At 41.3% G+C, this 24,720-nt stretch overlaps 1 protein-coding gene across 2 annotated transcripts in view; it reads left to right on the plus strand.

Moving 5' to 3' along the window:
* LOC101740097 (frizzled-2) overlaps positions 1 to 24,720 on the plus strand; it is a 172,862-nt gene that overhangs the window by 47,674 nt on the left and 100,468 nt on the right. Inside the window, exons 1-2 of one of the 2 annotated variants that reach the window (XM_062671283.1) lie at positions 16,599 to 16,777; positions 21,095 to 21,159. In XM_062671283.1, coding sequence (XP_062527267.1) covers positions 21,153 to 21,159 — 7 coding nt within the window. In that variant the 5' untranslated portion in view covers positions 16,599 to 16,777; positions 21,095 to 21,152. Of the gene's footprint in view, positions 1 to 16,598; positions 16,778 to 21,094; positions 21,160 to 24,720 lie in introns of those variants that run through there. The other variant, XM_038013768.2, reaches the window with a different exon arrangement.

Genomic DNA, 24,720 nt, shown 5'->3' on the forward strand with positions numbered 1-24,720 from the left:
TATTACTGGTGGTAGGACCTCATGTGAGTCCGCACGGGTAGGTACCACCGCCCTGCCTATTTCTGCCGTGAAGCAGTAATGCGTTTCGGTTTGAAGGGTGGGGCAGCCGTTGTAACTATACTGAGATCTAAGAACTTATATCTCAAGGTGAGTGGCGCATTTACGTTGTAGATGTATATGGGCTCCAGTAACCACTTAACACCAGGTGGGCTGTGAGCTCACTGTAAGCAATAAAAAAAAACATCCTAAAACTAAACAAATTATAACGTACAAATATATTGTTTCCTAAATATATTTTTGTCCTAAAATAAAATGATATAGGACAGCACTTTGTCGGAGTCAATGAACCTTACTAAGCATTCGTAAGGTTCCGCGTTCACTTCACTTATAACTCCAATAATCATTTATGTAATATACAAAGGATTTTATCTGACTTATACCGTAAATAGAGCAATATAATAAATCAATGTTCACGTATCGATGGTTCCTTCGCTACGTCCGGTCCAACCACGCTCCTCCCGTTATTCAAAGATTTATAAAACACCAACATACTAAATCGTAAAGTTTTTCGGTTGACTTCAACAAATTTTTGCAATTTTTATGTCGCTGACGCTAAATTACAATTGGCTGCGTTTCGCGATCATTTTATTAACAATGTGTGTATTAATATTGTAGATTAATTTGTCAAACCATTATAGGATAAGTAATTTATTGTAAAACTAAAAAAATCGTTTTCTATTTAAATTTTTATTGCCCGTTCAGGCAGATTAGCATACGGTTACCGTCGCCCATGGACTTCAGCAATGCCAGGGGCAGAACCAAGCCGCTGCCTACCGTTAAGTACTCTCCACAAGCCTCGTTTGAAGAAGGACATGTCATAGCGCTCGGGAAACACCGTATAGTGGAGCTCATTCCAAACGCAGTGACTTCAGGTAGTATGGATGAACTCTACTCCGGTGGCGGGCGGTGCGATGGTAAAAACGAGATAATCGGATCATCTCAAACAATTCCTCAGAGCACTCTCCATGGCACATACGGTACAAAATACAGAGAGAACCGAAGTTCCTCCGTAGACCCAGAAGTTCCAAACGATCCGTGAGAATTCTCGACAATCCGAACGGCTCTCTTCTGTATGGAGTCAATTGGAAGTAGCTGGTGTTTGGAAATCCCGGACCAGAGATGAGAGCAGTACTCCACGCGAGGCCAATGGCCAAAAACGTGCCGATTTATTGTTAAAATATAATTTCCTTTAAGTCATCCTATGCTGGTAAGTCAATCCATACAAACACAGTTTCTGTTTCCAAATAAAACTTGTCATCTCTGAATACTTAGAAATTACGTACAAGGACATTTATCTTCACAGATTCGAAGTCATCCGGAAATATAGTTTGTGTTACTCCACACAAGATTCCTTGCCACATAATAAATATTATATTTCACCGCTCGCGGTTCGGAGAAATTTGGTGATACCATACGACATGAATCAGCTTACTAATTTGAAATTCAAATAGTGTATCGGAGTTTAACGACTTTGTATTTAAAATTATTGCGACGATAATCTATAAAACACATTTTTACTGTCTGCTAAGGTCGTCGAGCCTGTGGAATCCACTTTGAGTCACAAGGTCGCAGTGCCGATGGAGGACATCAGGCGATTCACTGAAGTGCTTCATGTGCAATAAGTTTCAAAATAAATACTTTTAATCAAACCGTATACAGATCGTAAGCAATGTAGTCAACAACGGTAGGCAGCGGCTTGGCTTTCGTTAGCTAACGGCTTGGCTCTGCCCCCGGAATTGCCAAAGTCCATGGATGGTAACCACTCACCATCAGGTGCGCCGTATGCTCGTCTGCCTAAAACAGCAAAAAATATTTTTCATAATTGAGACTCATTTAAGAAATATAATCCAGTCATCTCTCGTTTTTTTTTTTTGCTTAGATCGGTGGAGGAGCTCACAGCCCACCTGGTGTTAAGTTACCAGATATCTTAGACATCTACAACATAAATTCGCCACCCACCTTGAGATATAAATTCTCAGTATAGTTACAACGGCTGCCCCACCCTTCAAACCGAAACGCATTACTGCTTCACGGCAGAAATAGGCGGGGTGGTGGTACCTACCCGTGCGGGCTCACAAGAGGTCCTACCACCAGTATATAAGTAGTATAGCAGCAAATTGATGCAATCTTTTGATCATAGAATCGATTTACATTCATTCAGACAGTACAGAATACAGGGAGGGACCAGCGCGGTATTCCGAGCACGGCTCTGAATCTTTCGAACGACAGTCTGTTTTATCTCGGACAATAGAAGGAAATTCGCTCATAAACCGCAAAACAATAAAATCATTTCCATGAAACGTTTTATTTTATGTTCGTTCGGTTTTTTGTCGTGAATTTGTTGGCTTATTGTTTATTATGTTTAAATCGAATCCAGGTTTTGTTTGTGCGTTGTTTGTTGGCTTTCATTTGTTTTAATTCGAACGAAGAATTACGTAGAATAAAGGTGGAAATGGTAATCCAAACAACAGCAACAACAGTATCGAACAGTGAACAGAACCTTGGTTAGTGCTCAGAAAAGCAAACCTGATTATTTAAATCATCATACATATTTTATTTTAATTGATATATCATTACGTATCATGCATTTGGATAAGAGTAATTCTGAATTTATTTATTGATGAAACTGTAGTATAATCGTCACTAGTTGAAAACTTGTGAAGGACTACTCACATAAAAACTTTTAGTTAACTTAACACATATTAATTGACCAGCAGTAAAGCGCCTTGGGCGGCCGGACTGGTAATTACTACCACCCTGACTTTTTTTGCAACGAAGAAGAAATGTGTCTCCTCTGGGTACTCTTGGAAGCTACTAGTAGTAACAAAGACAAAGAGTTCGACGTGCAACATTAGCTAAAGATCAGTCCGCTGAGTTTCTCACCGGATCTTCTCAGCGGGTCGCGATTTTAATCCAGTAGTAGATTCATTCGCGAAGCAGCTGCTCTTGATTTATTAGGTCTCCCTTGGAGGCGCTCGGATAGCTGTTAGCAAATTCCACCCCTCCTGACTGAGCCCGTGCTCGCCCACCTGTCCTGGTGAAACTGGAAAGGCCTCCAGGCCAACAGTAATCCCTCGAAACATAAAAAAAAGATTACTTATCTCATTCATGAGCCCGCTGAGTTTTTAGCAGGTCGCGACTCCAATCCGGTGGTAGATAATTTACGAAGCATCGCCCTCCGTGTGAGGTGCCTGGGAAGTAATGATTACAATTACATTATAGTAAATAATTGTCTGATATTAAAACGAGCGAATCTACGGGACTCATCTAGTTGGTGAATATATAAGCTCCTTAGAAACCGAATTTTGTTTTGACCCAATTGTAATAAATTTTAATAGATATTTTTAATTCTAGATTGTAATTTCCTTGCAAGTATTGTAGGCAGCGGCTTGGCTCTGCCCCTGGCATCGCTGAAGTCCATGGGCGACGGTAACCACTTACCATCACATGGGCCGTATGCTCATCTGCTTACAAGGGCAATAAAAAAAATAAAAAATATAAAGAAAAGAAATACTTTTTTTGCAATTTAAAATATAGTGCTGTGTCTAATGTTAGTAGTGAAACTGATATGATCGATCGTTAGCAAAAGATAAGGTGGTTCAGCTGATCAAGCAATCGTCACACCCACATCGAGTTACCACTGTACCTACTTCGGGGTGTAATGTTACTTTTAGGGCTGGTAGAAACCTAGTTTTTTTTTCGTATTTAGTAAAATAGACAAGCTAAGTGTGGATAGTGAGGAGAGACAACAGTAATGTATCTAAAAAGCTGCAATGTATCTAAAAAGTTAAAACATTGAGAACGGCTAAATTTTAAACGACACTCCAAAGTAAATTTTGATAAATTAGAACAGAGAACAAACTTATGTGCTTATAATAAAAACTGTATATAAAGATTGCTATATCTTTATATAATATCGATCGATATTATATAAACTCGCGTTGGAGACTAGAACATTAGGATAGGACGAATGATTCAGAAATATTTGCGAAGTTTACATGTTCAAAGGTTCAAGAAAATAAATAGCATATATAAAGTTTTATTTATATTTAAATAGCACTCGTCTACCTAACGAACGAACATTGTTGAAACAGACTGCAATTAAGTACTCTATAAGTTTATGGCGAAATTCGATAAAAGTGGCTGTTTTAGAGACTATAGATATCATAATATATATATATCGAGCGCTATGACATGTCCTTTCAAACGAGGTTTATGGAGAGTACTTAACGGTAGGCAGCGGCTTGGCTCTGCTCCTGGCATTACTGAAGTCCATGGGCGACGGTAGCCATTCATCATCAGGTGGACCGTATGCTCGTCTGCCTACAAGAGCAACAAAAATAAAAAATTGCCACAAAACAACTTTTTATTTTATTGATCAGATCGTTGGACAAGCTCACAGCCCACCTGGTTTTAAGTGGTTACTGGAGCCCATAGACATCTACAAAGTAAATGCGCCACCCACCTTGTGATATAAGTTCTAAGGTCTCAGTACACTTATTGAAACGATTCATCAATATCGTCCAACCCTACAGGGTAGGGGTGCAGAAATATGATAGGTCAGAATCGGCAGCACTTTGCTCTGTCTCCCCCTCCCTTACCGAGCACTTAACATTGCTCGTTGTATTTACTTTATTGAGTTTCGCCATCCACAAAGAAATTACATTCTAATGTAACAAAATTAATTTTTTTTTTTTAACCAGCGATATTCTTTTTTTTTATTGCTTAGATGGTTGGACGAGCTCACAGCCCACCTGGTGTTAAGTTAAAAAATTATTTCATTGTTAGAAAGCTAATCCCCGGGTGACATAGGCTATATTTATAATATTTAAAAAAAAATTAGGGATCCTTACTGATACTCCAATAATGTAACCCAATGTGTAAAAAAATTACCTGAAATTCTTTACATCGCGTGCGCTACTACCCAAGCGAAGCCAGGGCGGGCCGCTAGTAGAGAATATAGAGAAGGCGTTCAGAATGTTTTTTTTTTTTTTAATTATGCGTAAAAATACATGAAATAAATATAAAAAACATGACACAACAGATATATGTATGTATATTCTCAAACTTTTGTTAATCTGTGGTTAAAGTGAGAGCAGTTTAATATTGTTTGTCTTTAATATTATTTGTCTAAAGTGTAGTCTTGGTGAAATCTGTGATTATAGAAATAGTCAGTCTTTGAACCATAATAGTGTTCAAACTTATAATACAGGGTGGCCCATAAGTCCTTTGAAAAGTAAAATTTGAATAAAACGAACAGGGCGCGCGTGAGCGGTGCAGGGGAAGCGGGGGGAGTAACTTCGGTTTCTGGGAATTTAGTCGCGATGGAGCGTTTTACCGGAGCGGACCGTGCGTTTTGTGTGCGCGAGTTTTATAAAAACGACAATTCGGCAACCGTTGCGCGGCGTAAATTTCGAGAACACAAAGGTTTACACAACTTTGACGACACTCCAACTCTTCAAACGATTAAGAACTGGGTTGCTAAGTTCGAGGAGACCGGTTCGACGTTAGATAAACCGCGGTTGGGTCGCCCAAGGACGTCACGTACGGAACAAAACATAGACACAGTGACACAGTCTATTCGCGAAAATCCGACACAGTCAACTCGTAAGCGCGCCAGAGCATTAAACGTATCCAGGACATCGTTACAACGGATTTTGAAGAAAGATTTACATATGCACCCTTACAAAATTCAGTTGGTTCAAGAATTAAAGGAAACTGACGGTATTCAAAGACAAAATTATGCGAATGAAATGTTGAATCGGTTTACTTCCTTCAATAACATAATGTTCTCTGACGAGGCTCATTTCCATCTTAACGGGCATGTTAGTAAACAAAATTGCCGCTATTGGAGCCCCATCAATCCAAAACTTAAGCATCAGAAGCCCTTACATAGTCCGAAAGTGACTGTTTGGGCCGCTATGTCAGCCCATGGTATCCTAGGGCCTTACTTCTTTGAGGATGGCAGAGGGCGCGCAGTTACTGTTACGTCGGAGCGATATGTGGCTATGATCGAAGAGTTTTTCATACCAGAATTGCAAAACTTTTCAGGCTTTAATGCCAGGACGTGGTTTCAACAGGATGGGGCCACTTCTCACACCTCTAACACTGCTATGTCCGTTATCCGTCAACTTTTTCCTGGCAAAGTTATCTCTAAGAGAGGAGACATTTCCTGGCCTCCACGTAGTCCAGATCTGACCCCGATGGATTTTTTTTTGTGGGGCTACCTTAAGGCTAAAGTATACGACACAAACCCGCGGTCAATTGAGGCCCTAAAAGAAAACATCCGCAGAGAAATGACAAGCATTTCAGCAGTGACGTGCCGCGCAGTCATCGACAATTTTAGACGTCGTTTGCAAGAGTGCCGTGATCGCAACGGATTACATTTAGGAGATGTTATTTTCAAAAAATAATTCCCGTTTTTTAAGCTTTTTATGTAAATAAAAATTTAATTCATAATGTAATTAGTTTTATTTTAATAAATTTTTTTCATATCAAAGGACTTATGGGCCACCCTGTATCAATTAATTATAGTCGAACTTTGACTACTGAGGGACCACTGGTAGTATAAATAAAAACGCATCTAAGTACATGTGATAGTTACACAGCGGTTGTCATTTTAAATCAAGTTACGTGTCTAATTTGACATAAAATAAAATTGGTTTTGGGTCTATATGACCCGACAACGTACTGAGTGAAGGTTACGACAAAGGACTCGCACCGAGCCTGTTAATACACGCGATCCTAGTCTCCGCTGATTTAGAATAATGAGCCCTTGATTGATTTACGTCAGAAATAGGCTACATTGTGGCTGCTACCCTATCAGAAAGGATATTGTGAGCCACCCATCAGTTAAGCGACGAATACTAAAGACTAAATAGAGTCGTTATCCCAAAAAAATGGATGCTTAGACCTCATGCCTCATCGGCGTTGTGGTCTATGGACCCCGGTCAATAGTCAGCATCATGCGGGTCGTGAGGTCAATCAACTGTTTAGGCAATAAAAAATACTGGAGCATACTTTTAGAAGTAGTGGAACGATAAGAAATAAATACCATCGATCATGCTCTGTCTGTTGGCCAGAGACGACCTCACCATAAATAATTAAGTGCACAACTTAGTAGTTCTGAATCATATCTAAAAATTTCCAGGAATTTTCTTTGTAAAACGATACTCCCAAAAACCGTTTTGAAGTCATTAACAACATTTTCGCTCTAACCTCTAAGATAAGTGAACAATGTCACATGTCAGTGGATGTAATTAAAATTATAATTTATGAGTTTGACAGTTCACAAGACATTCGCAACACTAACATTAAGAAAATCATAAAGGAAAATTATCCTTATGACGTCGCCGCGAAGATTGTTTATGGCTCGGCTATCCTGCGCTATAAAATAAAATTGTTCTGATATGAATCAGAAGAGCCATATTGAATTTAAGAGTAATCGCGAATAAACGTCCGACTGTCTAAACATTTAATGTTTTTACGAGATGGACACAGAACTAATAATTTATGGAAGCGGGACTTTTTATCCGTAAAGTTTTCTGCTGTACGCTCGTTTTTTCTGACTTAATGCTATTTCATTGTAACGATTTTATTATACATATAATATTAGAAGGAAGTACGCAAAGAATCTTCGAATTTTCTAAGAAAAGATTCATCAGATTTATTACATCCTTATCGTTAGCATGGGTAAAAATTTTGTCCTTTAAAAAGGCAGAATGGTACATAAAATTCAAATGTTCTTTAGAGAGTAGCTATAACGGGACCATTCTTGACTTATGCCTAAATGATATTATAATCTGTTTACGCAGAGATTATCATATTAAATAAAAAATAACAATAATATTGAAAATAAAATAAAACTTTGCTGTGTTTAAGAAAAACTGCAGAAAATAACTAAACGGGAACATATTTTTATATTTACCTATAAATAAACTACTTTTTACAATTACGGTAATAATTTATATGCAAAAAATAGAATTAGCTTTTACTATAAACTAAGCTGAAGACCAGAGGCGAGTGCATCACTCCTACGCATCGCAACCTGTTAAAAAATTTTTGCCAAATAATACGCATTATTACACAAGACAAAGTTTAGTTTAATAAAAGTCTAAACTAATATTACGTAAGTCCGCAATGGAAAACAAGCTGGTTTTCGATCGAGGCCCTTGATCCGGCGCGTCAATGGGTTGATAATTGTGTTTGCTACATTGCGCGTAATCCGATAATATTTAAATTCACTATTCCTTTCATATAATTTGTCGACGTTGTCGTCTTTGTAATTCTGTTTAATTTTTAGTGTTCGTTTATTCAATAGCTTTTGAATTGTGTACAGCTCCTATTTATTCAATTTACAGTAGGTGACGTACGATAAGTACATTTAATTTCGACAAAAGAGCGTACGGCTCACGTTTAGAGAGTAAGTAAGACGGTAAGAGTTTCCTGCCGTCATTAAAAACACTATTGCCCAGGCACACGGCTAACTATCGTATAAATTGAAATATGCCAAGTCTAAAACTTCCATAGTCTGTAATATTTTAATATTTATTAAATTTCTTAGAACAACGATCGCTTGACGTGCCCCGTGTGAGGTCGCAAAAACCTTAACATCTCGTTAACATTGTTTTATTATTCTATACGTTTTAATAACATAATATTTGTTTACCATCCCGTATTATATTACAATCGATCATTGAAATCGACAATGTAAAATATATTTTTTTAACCTTCCTTTTTAACCTTCGATTTTTTAAAGCACACTTGCATATTACTATAACAAACATACAGAACCACAAACAGATTAGTTTATTATTAATAACTAGAAAGCAAAAAAATACTGATTACTTTTTTGCGTCTGTTTAAAGAAATCTAGCAGAGGTCAAACCGATATCAGTGTTTTTGTATCCAGTGTATCTGTTATGACTACATATTTCTGAACAATGGGCCTCTTTTGAGATTTTCGTACTTACCCTAAAGGGTAAGAAGACATTGGGTTATCGTCATTATGCGAACTCGCATTGGCTCCCTACTTCTAGAAACCGTTTTTTTATTTAATTTGTTTAATCACTCCTACGCTGAGGGAAGACCATCGTATGATATCAAATTCTGAAATAAGCGTTTAGTGGGTGAACGTGTCGTGGCACAGTGGCAAATGCTTGTATCTAGTACAAAATTGCAGATTCCGCCTGAGCACGCATTACTAATATTATCAAAGTGTCATGCATGTGACCTAAACACGCTCGTTACTTTTATCATTAAAATAATAAAGGAGAGAAAAAAAAACAAGTAAATGTTGAACATTCGAGGACTTCAATTTCATGCTACTTCCTCGTCTTCGTTGCGTCGTATTCCTCTATTCTAAGGATCGTGACCACTTTGCGGTATCACTTTCTCGGGCATGATTTTTCTTAATCTGTATCTGTCTCTGACGATGTACAACAATGAACATATTTATACTTTATATTCTTTTTTTTATTGCTTAGATGGCTGGACGAGCTCGCAGCCCACCTGGTGTTAAGTGGTTACCAGAGACCATAGACGTCTACAATGTAAATGGGCCACCCACCTTGAGATAAGTTCTAAGGTCTCAGTATAGTTACAACGGCTGCCCCACCTTTCAAACCGAAACGCATTACTGCTTCACGGCAGAAATAGGCAGGGTAGTGGTACCTGTGCGTGCGAACACAAAAATCATCAAATCAAATTCATCATCATCATCCGTCATGTATCTCTCCACTGCTGGATGTAGCCCTCTCTCTCTCCGCCACAATAAACGGTCCTCCGCCGTCCGAATTCCAATCTTCTCCAGCATGTCGCCGCAAGTCATCGGTCCACCGGGCAGGGGGACGCCCAACGCTGCGCTTACCGGTGCGTGGTCTCCTACTTTATATTACTCAAATAAAACATACAATACGTCTAAAATAACAAAGCACTATGGTCTGCAGGCCTGGATGTAGCATCAGACGATAATGTACCCTCTTCTATCAATATACCTAGCGTTTTCGTTATTTTATCTTTTGCGAGAGGCTTGCTGTCATCAAGAGCATTATACCGAAGACGCAGGCGCAGCGTTGACACGTTTAAAACCATGTCCATAGTTCGCTTACATTATAAATTGTGAACCGACTTGGAATTTTTAAGGTTTTGATTCGTTTTAGGCGTAACATTTTGATAATTCTTTCTTGGCGGGCTATTGTTGAAACGGCATATTGACTTATGAGTTTTTTCTTTAACCTTTAAAGTAATCTAATCGGCTTTACGGTCGAACGACGATTACAAAATACGAAGTAATGAAGAACTTAAGATAATAGTGAAACTTTTGAACGAATAACGTTTTGTTTCGTTAAAAGTTCACGATTGACTTCAACGGTGAAGGAATAGCATTAAACCCGCAGAATTATAATTTGCGTAAGGTGATAGAAAGTCTGGTGGTAGGACTGGCTGGATTCCGCACGAATAGGTACCACCACCCTGCCTATTTCTGCCGGTTTCTCTCCGGTTTGTAGGGTGGAACAGCTGTTGTACCATTGAACTGAGACTTAAAGTTCTCAAGGTGGGTGAGCTCCGGTTACCACTTCAAACCAAGTGGGCCGTGAGCTACATCCGTCTAAATAATAAATAGAAATACTACTGCCCACTGAGATGACTGAACTCAAATATGTTGTTTGAAGATCTTCCACTGAACGGCTGAAATTGCTCAGTGGACCGACAGTCCAATTTTTTTTTTTTTTTTTTTTTTTTTCCTACCTAAGCTGATAGCCCTAGCGGCTATATCAGCGTAGCCCTAACTTTAGTAGGTGAGCTCACGGGGCTCAAACCTGACGATGTTGCTAACACGAACCCTAGCAAGAGTCGTGCTTCGCAGAATCTACCACCGGATCGGAAACGCGACCCACTGAGAAGATCCGGCGAGAAACTCAGTGGGCTGTGTCTGAGAGTTAATTTACTCGTCGAGCCCTTCGTCGCAAGCGACGGGTTCGACGAGAACGGTGACCGGTGCTTGAATTACCTAAAAGCACCGTTAGTGGATCGGGCGGGTCCGAGATGACGTGTTTTGGGCGACGTCGACTGCTTTCCATTCTGTCCGCAGGATCGGGAATGTAGTTACCGGCGGCCACGATGAGAGGGTTCTCGTGTCGTGCCGCTTTATCGAAGTGGCGCATGGACGCCGACTGAAGATACTTACTGATGGACTCTAAGTCCAGGTCGTCATGGAGGTCGACGTTCCTGACGAACCACGGGGCTCCGACGGCTATCCTGCAAAAACGGGATTGAATAATTTGAAAGGATTTTAAGTGTATGCGGGCCGCGTGAGCGAACACTACACTTGCATAGGTCATGACGGGGCGTATGCAAGTTTTGTAGAGTGTCACCTTATTTCTAAGGGACATTTTACTTCGCCTACATATCATCGGGTAGAGACGTCCTAGGATGAAGGCGGCACGATCGCGTACCGTCTTGATGTGGGGGCGGAATGTCATCCTACTGTCGAGGGTGACGCCTAAATATTTGACCTTCGGGGCCCACGGTATGGGCTGGTCGTACATCGTGATTGGGCGAACGGCGGGGGCGGGGGTGTTGACGCGCCTAGTCGGGAGAGGGATGCTCAGCGTGGTGTTCGGAGGGCGACCCCTTTTGAAGAGCACCGCTGTGCTTTTCGTGGGGTTAATGTCGATGCGCCACTTCCGGAACCACTGTCCCATGGTGGTAGCTGCGGTCTGAAGTCGTCGATGAAGCAACGCCTTCTTCCTACACGAGTAGTAGATGGCGGTGTCATCGGCGAAGAGCGCCAGATGGGTCTCCGGAGACCGGGGTATATCGTTAATATACAAACTGAATAGTAACGGGGAGAGGGCGGAGCCTTGCGGGACTCCGGCTGTGACGTGACGGGGCCGGGAACGCGTTCCCTCAACTCGATATCGGAACGAACGGTTCGACAAGTAGTCTCGTATGATGAGCACGAGCCTGTCTGGCACTCCCATGTTATACAGTTTGTATATCAAACCGTTGTGCCAGACTTTGTCGAACGCCTTCGCTATATCGAAGAAGAGGGCTCCTGTCGGAATGGGTTTCCGCCTGTTCAGCCCTAGTAAGATGTGCTCCGTGAGGCGGTGCACTTGATGGACGCACGAGTGTCTGGCGCGGAATCCAAACTGCTCGTCTATAAGAATTTTATTCGCGGATACGAAGTCCCAGAGGCGTTTACGAAGGAGCCGTTCGTAAAGTTTGCATATCGCCGGGAGGAGACTGATGGGGCGGTAACTCGCGGTTTCGTTCTTCGGTTTGCCCGGCTTGTGTATGCCGATAACGTCCGCTTCTTTCCACGCCGCGGGAAAGATGCAGTTCGTCATAGCAGCATTTAATATGGTGGCCAACATCGTTATCAGTTGGGCTGGTAACAGTTTAAGCGCGCGGTTGCGGATGCCGTCGGAGCCGGGAGCTTTCCGTGGTTGTAGGCTATCGATCGCCTCCTTGACCTCGGAAGTGGTAATGGGGGGTAACGCGTCCGAGGGCGGCAGGGAAGCTCTGCGCTCGACCTCCCTGTCGACGAACTCGGTGTGTTCGGGGTCCGCGTGTTGAGTGCTGGTGGTGCACTGCTCTTGCAGTGCATCGGCCAGCAACTCTGCCTTGTCATCGTCATCGTAAGCCGGTGATTGGCCTGAGGGGCGTACGAGAGGCGGCATAGTGGCTATAGTTTCGGACTTGAGGGTCCTAGCTAGTTGCCAGTATGCTTGGTGAGTGGGCGCGAGTTCTTTTAAATAACTATCCCAGTTTTCGTTTCGGGCGTCGCTCAAGCGGGATTTGACCTCCCGCTGTAAGCGACGCATCCGAGTCCGGTTTGAATCCGTGGGATATCGATCGTAGGCCCGGATTGCCGCGTTCCTAACTCTAACGAGGTCCCTAAGATCGGGGGAAAGTCTGATGCGGTGGAAGCAGTCCTCCACATCAACTTGCTTTGAAGATCTTGTGATCGCCGTCGAGACGTGATCAGTGAAGATATTTATGGATTCGACGGTGTCCTCGGGGGATGGAGTTGAATCCGGGCCGCAAGGGAGGATTGGTGGAGCGGTGTCAGCTAAGCACGTGCCCAGCTTCTTCCAATCCACCATGGTCCTCGTATCTGGTTCGCGGTTGAGTGGGCGACCGAGCTGCATGACGACAGGTCGGTGGTCTGAGTCGAGTTCTGACATTGCCTCGATGGAGCGCAAGCGCAGAGTTACGTTCCTCAGCAGTGCCAGATCTATTGTGCTCGGACGACGCGCGGCGTTGTACGGATAGCACGTGGGGGTCGGGGGGTTGAATATCTCGAATGTGAGGTCGTCTATGAACGCGTCGAGACGCCTACCGTTCACATTCGTGCGATGGCAGTTCCACCTAGTGTGGTGGCAATTTAAGTCGCCTGCCAGAATGACCGCGTCCCCCATACCGAGCAGTGTCTCGAGGTCACTGCTCAGGAGGGGTTTGTCAGGAGGGAGATATACGGATGCGATGACGATCGGCTGGTGTCCCGTCAGCGCGATGCGGCACACTGACGCCTCGATATGTAAGAGCGAGGGAGTATCGAGAGGGACGCAGTGCAGGGCCCTCCTATAGTAAATGACAGTACCGCCCTTGCGGGTGGAGAGTCTGTCATTCCTAACCATGACGTAATTCGCGACTTTGGGGTCGCGACGCGAGGGCTTTAGGAAGGTCTCCTGCACCAGAAGGATGTCGATGAGATTGTCACGTAGAAACTCATAAACCTGGTCGCGCTGACGCGCGAGTCCGTTAGCATTGTAGAATGCTAACTTCAAAGAATGGGGTTTTAATCTCGCGTTGCACGCCATTGATTACCGGTAATCAAACCAGCGTGCGCTGGACGGACTCGATGACGTCGATGTACTCGAACGTCGCGTTTAGGCGGTCTTCGGCCGTGACCGCTCTGCGCATGGCGTCGGCGAACGCACGCATGCGGTCGATGTTTATCGCGGCGATGTAGTCGCGAATAATTGTAAAATCGTTTGAGTGCGCGGGGCCGGGGCGAGGCGCGGGACCGGGCGCGGGCGCGGGGGCGGGGCGCGGCGCGAGTAGAGGTTGCGGCGCGTACCGCGGTTGGGGTGCCGGTGTCGTTCCTGCCTTCGTGAACGGCAACGGTTTCGCCCACGCGGAGACGGTGGGCACCGGAGCCGGTACGAAAGCCGGTTTCGGCGCGCGGGGCGCCGAAGTCTTTGGGCCAGCGGTTTTAGGGGGCGCGTTTGCCGGGCGCTTCCGTGGAGCCTTGGGGCATCCACGGTAGTTGGCCGTGTGTCCCTGCTTGCGGCAGAGTACACAGCTCGGCGGCTCCGTCGCTGTCTCTTTCACGCGCGAGCAATCGGTGGTCGCGTGATCTTCTAAACATTTCACGCAACGCGGTCGCGCGTTGCAGTTACGCGCGGAGTGGCCATATAACTGGCAACGGTGGCACTGCCCGGGAGTGCCGCGTTTATAGGGGGCCTCTACGGTGACCCCCGATAGGCCGCACACGGTGCGGAGACATGAGGCAATTTTCTTGCCCTCCGGTGTGGCTTCTAGTGCTACGAGCACCATATCATACGCGAATTTATCGCGCCCGCTGTGCATCCGGTGCACGCTTATGACGGGGTAGGACTGACCTACCAGGTCATTTTTGATTTGCTCGACGTCGAGCTCTTTCGGGACTCCGCGTACTACGACGCGGAGTTCGCGCTCCTCCTGGAGCGCATAGGTATGATACCCTATGCGTTCCTTGCGGAGGTATGCTGTCAAGGACCTATGGTCGTCGGATGACTCTACTTTGATTTGTATTCCATGCGGAATATTCCTCGCATGGAGTACATTTATCTTGTTGGCCTTAAGGGCCAGGGAAACGCGATCCCAAGAAGATTTTTCCCGCAGGATGACCGGCGGCGGCGCGGGAACTTTTCGGACGGGCGCGGGCCCGGGGCGCGGCGACGGGGTTGCGCGGCGAGGGGAGTCGGGTGAGACCACGACTTTAGGCCGCGACGCGTTCGCGGCCTTCGGTTGTTTTGGCGCCGCGGACGGTTCCACGGCGCGGGCGCGTTTTTTCCCGCGCGCGACGGTGGTGAACCCTTCCGAGGTTCCCGGTTGGGGACTCGCGGCGGACTCGTACTCCATTTCCGACTCGGAGTCGGAGCCGGAGCTTGATGACGCGCAAGACGCGATCGACGCAGGCGCGGGGGTGGGGGGCGACATCGGCGAGTCGCGAGGTACCGGCGCGGGGGGCGACAAAGGAGAGTCGCGGAGTGCCGGCGCGTCAAGGCCGGCCTTGTAAGCTTCGAACTTCGCGATTATGTCCGGACAGACGTCGCGGACGAACTTAAAGAAGAGCGCGCCATTGGCGTCACTCATGGTGAGTGTGTGCCCGGGGGGGGCGTCCCCGGGACTTAAGCAAACTCGCCGAAAGGCGAGTCCCCTGAGTGGGATTTATACCCCCTGCGCTGTACCTGCCAGCAGTGATTTGCAGGGGGGGGATGCCTATGCCGTGAAAACGGCAGTCAGCTGGGATTGGGGTGGAGAGTTTGGGAAGGTGGGACCCCACTGGGTTGTGAGTGCCACAACAAGCGGTGATCGCAGTGGGGGTTCAGTCTTTAAAAAGACTGTTTTGCACGACGGATAGATAAATAAATTTAATAAATGGTAATGAATGAATGAATGTGAATTGGCGTTTTCGAATGCAGAACAAACGAATTCGAAATGTTTTTTCGACCCAAGGTCGCTACGCCAGCGCCCGTGCGTCAGGAATTCACAACAAAGTCGCGATCGACGCGACAGCGACAATGTCGTGTAAACCAAGACACAAGTTCGCGACGGCAGCGACAATAATTCGAGAAAACACGTCCGGACTCGACAGCGTTGCAAACGGAATTGAATGACAGTCCAAATGTTGTTGTTCGGAACTTGTATATGTGCAAGCTCCTATTGAAAATGTCGTAAGCGCGATTCAGGCATCCGTCAAATAATTTATGTTGTACGATAGCTACCGCCACAATGTCCTAACTTAACTTACCAATTGGAACGCACAAATGCTTGATACAGACAGACTATAGCAAAACCTAAGCTCGCGATCTTCAATTTAGAATAACATGCGTCGTTATATCTTGTAAGTGAAGTATGCCCGAACACGCCATGTGATCTAGAGTACAGACACAATAATTTGTAATGCGCATGTGTTATTGCGTGCCCGGCGACAGATTTAGCGTGGGACGTTATTGTTTCTGCGTATGGTAACCCCGTTTGATTTTATTTTAATAAAATTTAATCTATATTTGGATGTATGCGCGAGCACTTAAAGTATGTCGTTTAGCTAGTTGGTTATTGAAGACATTAAACAAATTCACGCAATCAAAGTACATAAATATATTGAAGAGCTAAAATTATATCACTACTTAACCAATCTTTAATATTTTTAAACAAAATTCCTTTAATATTATTATCTTATTTGACCTTTTGATCTCTGACCGATTTCTGCGAATGTTCATCTCGACTCCATTTTAATGTATTATTATCACTAATTAGCATTTCATTAACGATCATTCATAGTAAAACGCTTGTTTGTCGATCGCGTTCTAAGAATTTGTTATCTGAGGACAATTAAATGTCAAAGTCATTTCTCGATCAATTTTATAATTAAAATTTACGTTTTCAATTTTCATTCATTGTGTCAGTGAATTAGCAAAATTAAATAGTACGTTAAGAAGTAAGTTAAAATACTTTTATTGTTACATACACGTAAATATGAAAAACTTGTATAAAAATACTGAATATTAACATTAACTTTTGGTACCAAATTCATCTCACATTATCATTACCACTATGGTGTGCGTACGAATGATTTGTACATCTATATTCCATGGAAAGACTATTCGTATGATAATGACGCCTCGACGGAACTTATGACGTCACATTTACGTCAGACTCGATATTCTACGAGTATCTTGCCGGGTATTAACGATGTTTGTCAACCTTTCTTTTTTATACTCGACTATTTTATTATACAATCTTTTAATTTATTATTATTATTAATTAAAACAACTTTTTTCGAAATTATAATACTTGTAGTTGAAGAATAATATTATATATGTATATCTACAGTTTTCATACATAAAATTAACTGTATATAAGTTAGTCAAATCCGGCTCGTTTTCCTGGTCGATATTTGATTTGAGTTTGATCGGTACCAGACTTCAGAGGATCACTTGCTTGAGCCAATCTGATGATCCCTGAAATTTTGAAAATTGGTTCAATTCAACCCGTTGAAGACACAAGTTTGCGCGTTCACTGCGAAGAAGGACCCCTTTGTCATGGCGCCGCAATTCCAAGGAGTATCCCTGCAACCTTCCGAGAGTATCGGGATACTTGGGGTCGACATTTCGAGCGATGTCCAGCTTCGGAGTCATTTGGAGGGCAAAACCTAGTTGGCATCCAAAATGCTGGGAGTCCTCAACAGAGCGAAGCGGTACTTCACGCCTGGACAAGACTTTTGCTTTATAAAGCACAGGTCCGGCCTCGCGTGGAGTACTGCTCCCATCTCTGGGCCGGGGCTCCCAAATACCAGCTTCTTCCATTTGACTCCATACAGAAGAGGGCCGTTCGGATTGTCGATAATCCCATTCTCACGGATCGTTTGGAACCTCTGGGTCGGCGAAGGGACTTCGGCTCCCTCTGTATTTTGTACCGTATGTTCCATGGGGAATGCTCTGAGGAATTGTTCGAGATCTCGTTTTTACTATCGCACCGCCCGCCACCGGAGTAGAGTTCATCCATACTACCTGGATCCACTGCGGTCATCCACAGTGCGTTTCCAGAGGTCTTTTTTGCCACGTACCATCCGGCTATGGAATGAGCTCCCCTCCACGGTGTTTCTCGAGCGCTATGACACGTTCTTCTTCAAACCAGGCTTGTGAAGAGTATTAAGCGGTAGGCAACGGCTTGGCTCTGCTCCTAGCATTGCTGAAGTCCATGGGCGACGGTAACCACTCACCGTCAGGTGGGCCGTATGCTCGTCTGCCTACAAGGGCAATAAAAAAAAAGAACCATACACATACACCTTTGTCACGTGTATGTCACGCTCTGGTCTAGATTTACAAATGGTTCGAATCACGGAATAGACAAATGGTTCGAATAGATAGCGCTGCGAAACGTCACCCATAGTTATCAATGGCTTTTCAGCATTAACTAGTGAACGAATATTACCGCACGGTTCCCGGCTTAGAATTGGACCGATCCATATCCTCCCGGGGGAGTCGTAAAAGGCGACTCAGGGACTTCTGGCTACCATCTTATGCCAACAATAGCATTTTCAAGGAGGCCAGACATTAGGCAAGCGACCGGTCGTAAAACTCATTCCAAATCTGTATGCAACATATACATGACAAAGGGGATATGCTGCACGGAACTCGCGTAGTGTGGGATGAGGACAAGAAGAAGAAGAAGAATAAGAATCAGAAGACGAATGTATATACGGTTCATTCATTTAAGTCATACTGAAGACCAAATGCACCAGGCATAAAGTCGAAATTTGAATTGTGTATGGCTATGCAATTTCCTTTCACATCTGTGCACATAACAGTAATGATGGACTAATTTGTCAATGAATCTAGAACAAGACTTACCTCAAAGAGCTTCGCGTAATTTACTATGAACTAAATATAAGAAATGAAGAATGGTTCTTTAAATAGAAACCAAAAATCTCTTAACGAAATTCGTGTGTTTTCTTAAAGATAGAGTAGGATTTTTTTGTCACTTACAAAATCGATAGCAAGGTCCACGCATCCGGATGTGAAGATAAAAAGGGCAAACTTTAAACATAAATACCAAAATGGATAGTGTTATGCAAAAGTTAATGAATATGATTTCGGTAAATTACGGAATAATTTTCAAAAAACGCATTTTTATATCCAACTATATCAAGCATGTAAATTATAATTGAATTGTGACTTCATTGTAAATGCCAAAAGTAGAAATGAAGCAATGGATCGCCAAGGCTTTTACAAAAGTTTTACAAGTGTAAAGCGTGACACATGCATTAAACCTTAAACAAATGTTTTAAGTCCTTATTGAAGACTAACCAACCAGCTCTTTATTAGCTCAACCAATTAACGAAAAATAACTGGTATTTTATACTGCGATTGTTAAACAAATTACCTGCTCTACTCTTGCATGACACTGTCCGTTGCAAAGTCACAATGTCAACAATATAGGTTTGAATTTTGAAAAGGGGCTTCACAAAAAAAAACTTGCAAAAAACATATCGCCCAAGAAAGATCGTGTTGATAGACATTTCAAACGAATCGTGAATGAAAATGAACATTTCGATGTCATAATTCAAAATACTTTTGTATTTAAAAATTATGGATGTTCAAAAAAGGGATATAACATTTGAAAATACCATCTAGTATCTTCTATAATATAAGGAATCTTCCTCAAACGCCAAATGATGAAAGTTTGATTTCCACTGAAGTGCTAAATACTATTAAACAATACTACGCATAAACAAAAACATGGACAAAGACATCAGGCGTCAGATATCACCGTAATCGTTCAAGTGAAAAAAAAAAACAAGCACAGAAACGTCAGCTGTCATTGAAAAATAAATTTCGTGAAATGTCAAAATGTTTTCGACAATGTCTTTTGTTAAACTGACAGTTCATTGTAAAAATGTATTCAATTCAAATTTTGTTAGGAAAATTACTGTCTAAATAAATGTTTTATGTTTGTCAAACACCGTTATACTTTCTTTGTTGGAACACGCCAGGACACCGATTAGGGAAATTTACGTCTAATTGAGATTTCAAATTACTTTTGCTGGGACTCGCCGCCCTTTATTTAAATCGCATATAAAATTTTATGTAGGCCTATTTTAAGTTGTGCTATTTTTGACCAATGACGTCACACGTCAGTAAAGCACTTTCAGCTGAATACTGTATGTAGTTCTGGGGTATTTGTTCTTGAAATTATATCTATCAGTCTCTTCGATATAATGCTACCGTTTCACTTAAACACAATTCAACAATTTGCTATGTAATATATTTTACTCATACAGAACGAAGGAGAAGAAGTGAAGTTATTTGTTAAAAATAGTAACGGATTAACCGTTAAGTAGTGGAGCTAATAGTTTTACAGTCACAAAGGTACAGTACAGTGCCTAAAAGAATGTATATGATATAAGAAAAAACTTAGCAATACGCGTGTCGAATACTACAAAATTACAAATTTACAAGCTTCTTTTTTTTGAATGTTGGATTACTGCTGGACCAAAGGCCTTTCCAATTTCACCAGGACAGGTGGGCGAACAAAGGCTCAGCCAGGAGGGGTGGGATTTAGTAGCTGCCCGAGCGCCTCCAAAGGAAACCTAACAACTCAAGAGCAACTGCTTCGCGAATGAACAAGTTTCACGAATGTTCTGTTATCTATTATACCTTCATGTGTTATCCTCCTTATTACATCAATGATTCAAATGACATTGAAGTTCATTTAAATTAATTGTAAGATTTCTTTAATTAAACTGACTGAACGATAATTAGTTTCAAATACGCTCCAAAGATATAAACACATTTGGCAGTCAGACAAACATAGGGGAAAAGTCGTCAAATGTATGTAATGCATTGTGCATGAAAAAATTTTATTGCTTAGATGTGTGGACGAGCTCACAGCCGACCTGGTGTTAAGTGGTTACTGGAGCCCATAGACATTTACAACGTAAATGCGCCACCCACCTTGAGATATAAGCTGTAAGGTCTCAGTATAGTTACAACGGCTGCCCCACCCTTCAAACCGAAACGCATTACCGCTTCACTACAGAAATAGATATGGTGGTGGTGGTACCTACCCTTACGGACTCACAAGAGGTCCAACCACCAGTGTAACCAGTGTAAATGAAAAATGCCATATACAGCAGCAGTAGTAGAGGGAAGGGTGGAAGATGTTGTACCGAGGCTGCGAAGTGGGAAGTAGAATGATCAATGCTCTACGATACGCTATAAGTTAGTATTAAATTATGCTTTTCCTTTTACAGATTGAACAGCAAATGGAGTGAAGATTTCAAAAAAACAAGTAAATACACTGAACACTTCATGTTATGTGAGTACTTTAATCATTTTACGTGGATATATGTATTGGTTTTAATCGAAATATTTTTCACATTAAAAGAAGAAATTACCACATAAGAAGAAGAGAAAACGTTCAAACATTCTAATTTTAGCTAACACGTGATTATTTAGCATAATGATATTCATAAAATTTAATCGGGTCACAGAATCTTAACGAAATTCAGCAGAACTCTTAATCCGCATTCAAGGTTGTCTCCCAAACAGTATTTGAATGAAGAAAGCGCCAAAGTTAGCTGAGGAGTAGATAAGTCGGGTGCGCCGATGATAGCGGGCGCTGATACCGCTACGGGTGGGACCAGTCTTTATCGGACATAGAACATTACAATAGATGGCAAAGTCACGTCTTCGGTATTATAAAATACTAGCTGTACCCGTCCACTTCGCTGGGCATTTAAAATTAACATTATTATTTCTCACCCCCACAAAGATTCTCATCATTATCGCCCCCGCAACTGGTGTAGGGAGTTCAACACTCATATAAATATTAGCCTATCTATTATGTACATGTATTTTCTACATGGATACCAAATTTCAAGTCAGTCGGATGCATGGCTCAGTAGTTATAACGGAACATCTGTAAAAACCACTCTAGATTTATATATATAATGATATTGGGTACTCCAGAATAAATAAACAATAAAAGACTTAATTGCGTTTTCTGTTATGTGTATAATGAGAAAACAACATTTAAAGCCCTTAATTTAATAAAATTATTATATTAACAAACTGAACTTTCTTTTTACTTAATGTCAAACTTCACTGAATGACATTTAAGAAAAATCCTTTTTATAAAACTAAAGAGTTTTAGACTATGAAGGTTTTTCTTTACATCTCCCCCCTTAGGGAAACAATTACGTGTAATTGTTCATGTAGGAACTGATACTGGAGATAATTTTGTAATGTGATAGAGGTTCGATTCCATTTTTTTGTGTCCGATATCAACTAAATATATTGAATTTGAAATCTTTTTTAGAATTTTGAAGGGTCCAATTCTCAATTCATCCATTTTTTTCCTATTTAATCGATTTCCATTTTCTACATAAACTTGGTCTCCAACTTTCAGTTCACATTCTTTTCTATTAATATCAAATGCTTTTTTGTTATAATTGTGAGATTTAACTGTATTCTCAAAAGCTAATTTTCTGTCTCTCTCAAGATCTTCAATTGTACCATTTGCTTTTAGTTCCAGTGGTAAAACATCCACATTTTTACCTTCCAAAAGGTATTTAGGGGCAAACCGCGTGACCGTGTGTTCAGTTTCATTGTATTTTTCCACACATTTCTGTGCAATCGATGTCCATGCTATTTTTTTATTATTTTCATTAATTTTACATCGAATCTTATTAACTAAAGTTTGATTCAATCTTTCATTAAGCCCATTTGAAAATGGTGCATCTACAGCAGTGAAAACCATTGTAATATTTTCCTTTTTCAGAAAATCTTTAAATTCTTTCGAATTTATGCCAGGATATTGGTCTGTTAATACTATGTCAATATTATAGTTTTGTGTCACATTTTGTATAAGTTTTATAAAATCTCCAGAGCTTTGGTTCTTAGATGTTAAAATAAATGCATATCTTGTAAAATGATCTACTAAAAGATGCATATATTTTTTTGTAGATCGTGACCCTCCAAAACCTCCAACTGTGTCAATAGATACTATCTCGAATGGACGTGTTGCTGGACCCAAATGTGACATTAATCCAAATCTTGACTTTCTTCTTGACTTATTCCTTATACAAATTTCACAATTTTCACAAATATTTTTAATATTTGCGATCATATTTTTGGCCTCGTAAAAAGGCGTAATTTTTTTTATTAATTGCGATCTCCCTATATGGCAGTAGCTGTTGTGAACAGCTTTTATGAAATTCTTACTAAATTCTTCTGTAAGTACGATTTTTTTTCTTCTTCTGTTTAACTTGTAATATATTCCATTTTCGAAGATATGTTTTCCATTTCGTAGATCTGTATTTGTGTTCTGATCATTTTTTATGTCATTTAGGCTTATTAAATTTACCACTCTTAAAAAATCATCAGTGTTTTCATAAGACTCTAGAACAGGATTTCTGCTCAAACAATCAGCTTCCTGATTCGATTTTCCTGGATAATATTTTATTTCAAAATTATATTGAGATAAATAGTACATCAAATCCCCTAGTTCTTCATCAGTTCTGGCTCTAACATTCATATTCTCTAATGGTTTATGATCTGAATATACTATAAATTCTCTTCCCATAAGCAAGTGCTGCCAATATTTCACAGCTTCTTTTATTGCCAGACATTCTAGATATATTGCCTTCTTTTTCTTCTGGGCCTCTGTTAGTTTTTTTGAAAAATAAGAAACAGGTTTACTTATACCATTTTTTTCTTCTTGTTTTAGCACCGCTCCCACTCCTTTGATACTTGCATCCGTGTAAATATTTATCGGTAATTCAGGATCGAAAATCTTTAAAACTGGTTCTGAACATAGCAGTTCTTTTATTTTATCAAATGATTTCTGACATTCTGTAGACCAGATAAACTTCACATCCTTTCGCAACAGATTGTGTAACGGGTCTAGTATAATTGCACTATGAGGTACAAATTTGTGGTAAAAGTTTACTTTTCCTAAGAATTGACGTATATTTTTTTCTTGTTTCTGGAACTGGGAACTTTTTTACAGCGGTTAAGTAATCTTTTAGAGGTTTAACTGAATTATTTTCTATTATATGACCTAAATATTTGGCGGAATTATTTGCAAAACTGCATTTCGAAAATTTCAGTCTAAATCCTTCTGTTAGTATTGCTTCCAGTAGTCTTGATAGGTGCATTAAATGCTCTTTAAAAGTTTTCGAAAAAATTAAAATGTCATCTATAAAATTCACTACAAAACTCGAAAGTTTATGTTTCCTAATTACGTTACTCAATATTCTTTGGAAAATGGCAGGCGCTGTCTTTATTCCAAATGGAAGACACGTCCATTGAAAATGGCCTTCTTGTGTAACAAATGCAGTTTTGTATCTGTCTTGAATTTTCATTGGAATTGACCAAAAAGCTGAATTTATGTCAAGGGTTGAAAAATATTTACAATTTACAGTTTTTACCATCAAATCCTCTATCAATGGAAATGGTTGTAATTGGGGTACAATTATTTTGTTCAATTCTCTGAAATCTATACATAGCCTTGATTTTCTCCCATCTTCTTTTTTATATGCCAGAGTTACTGGAGCAGCAAATGGGCTGTAAGACTCCTCGATCAAATTCCTTTTTAATAGTGTTGATATTTGGGTTTCTATTTCTTTTCTATCTTCAACCGTGCATCTGTAGGGACGTTTGAAACAATACTTATCCACCATTAAGTCAATATGAGCTTCATAATCTTTTACTGTCCCCACGTCATACTTATCTTTGGCGAAGACTGCTTTGTATTTTTCTACTAATTTATTAATTTCCGACTGCTGGTAGGCATCAAGATGGCTTACAACTATTTCAAATCCTTCCGAGTTTATGTGTTCATTAAAGTTAATCTCACCATTGTGTGTAGAATTAA

The sequence above is a fragment of the Bombyx mori genome, chromosome 11 (genome assembly GCF_030269925.1).
Source record: "Bombyx mori chromosome 11, ASM3026992v2".
Taxonomy (NCBI): domain Eukaryota; kingdom Metazoa; phylum Arthropoda; class Insecta; order Lepidoptera; family Bombycidae; genus Bombyx; species Bombyx mori.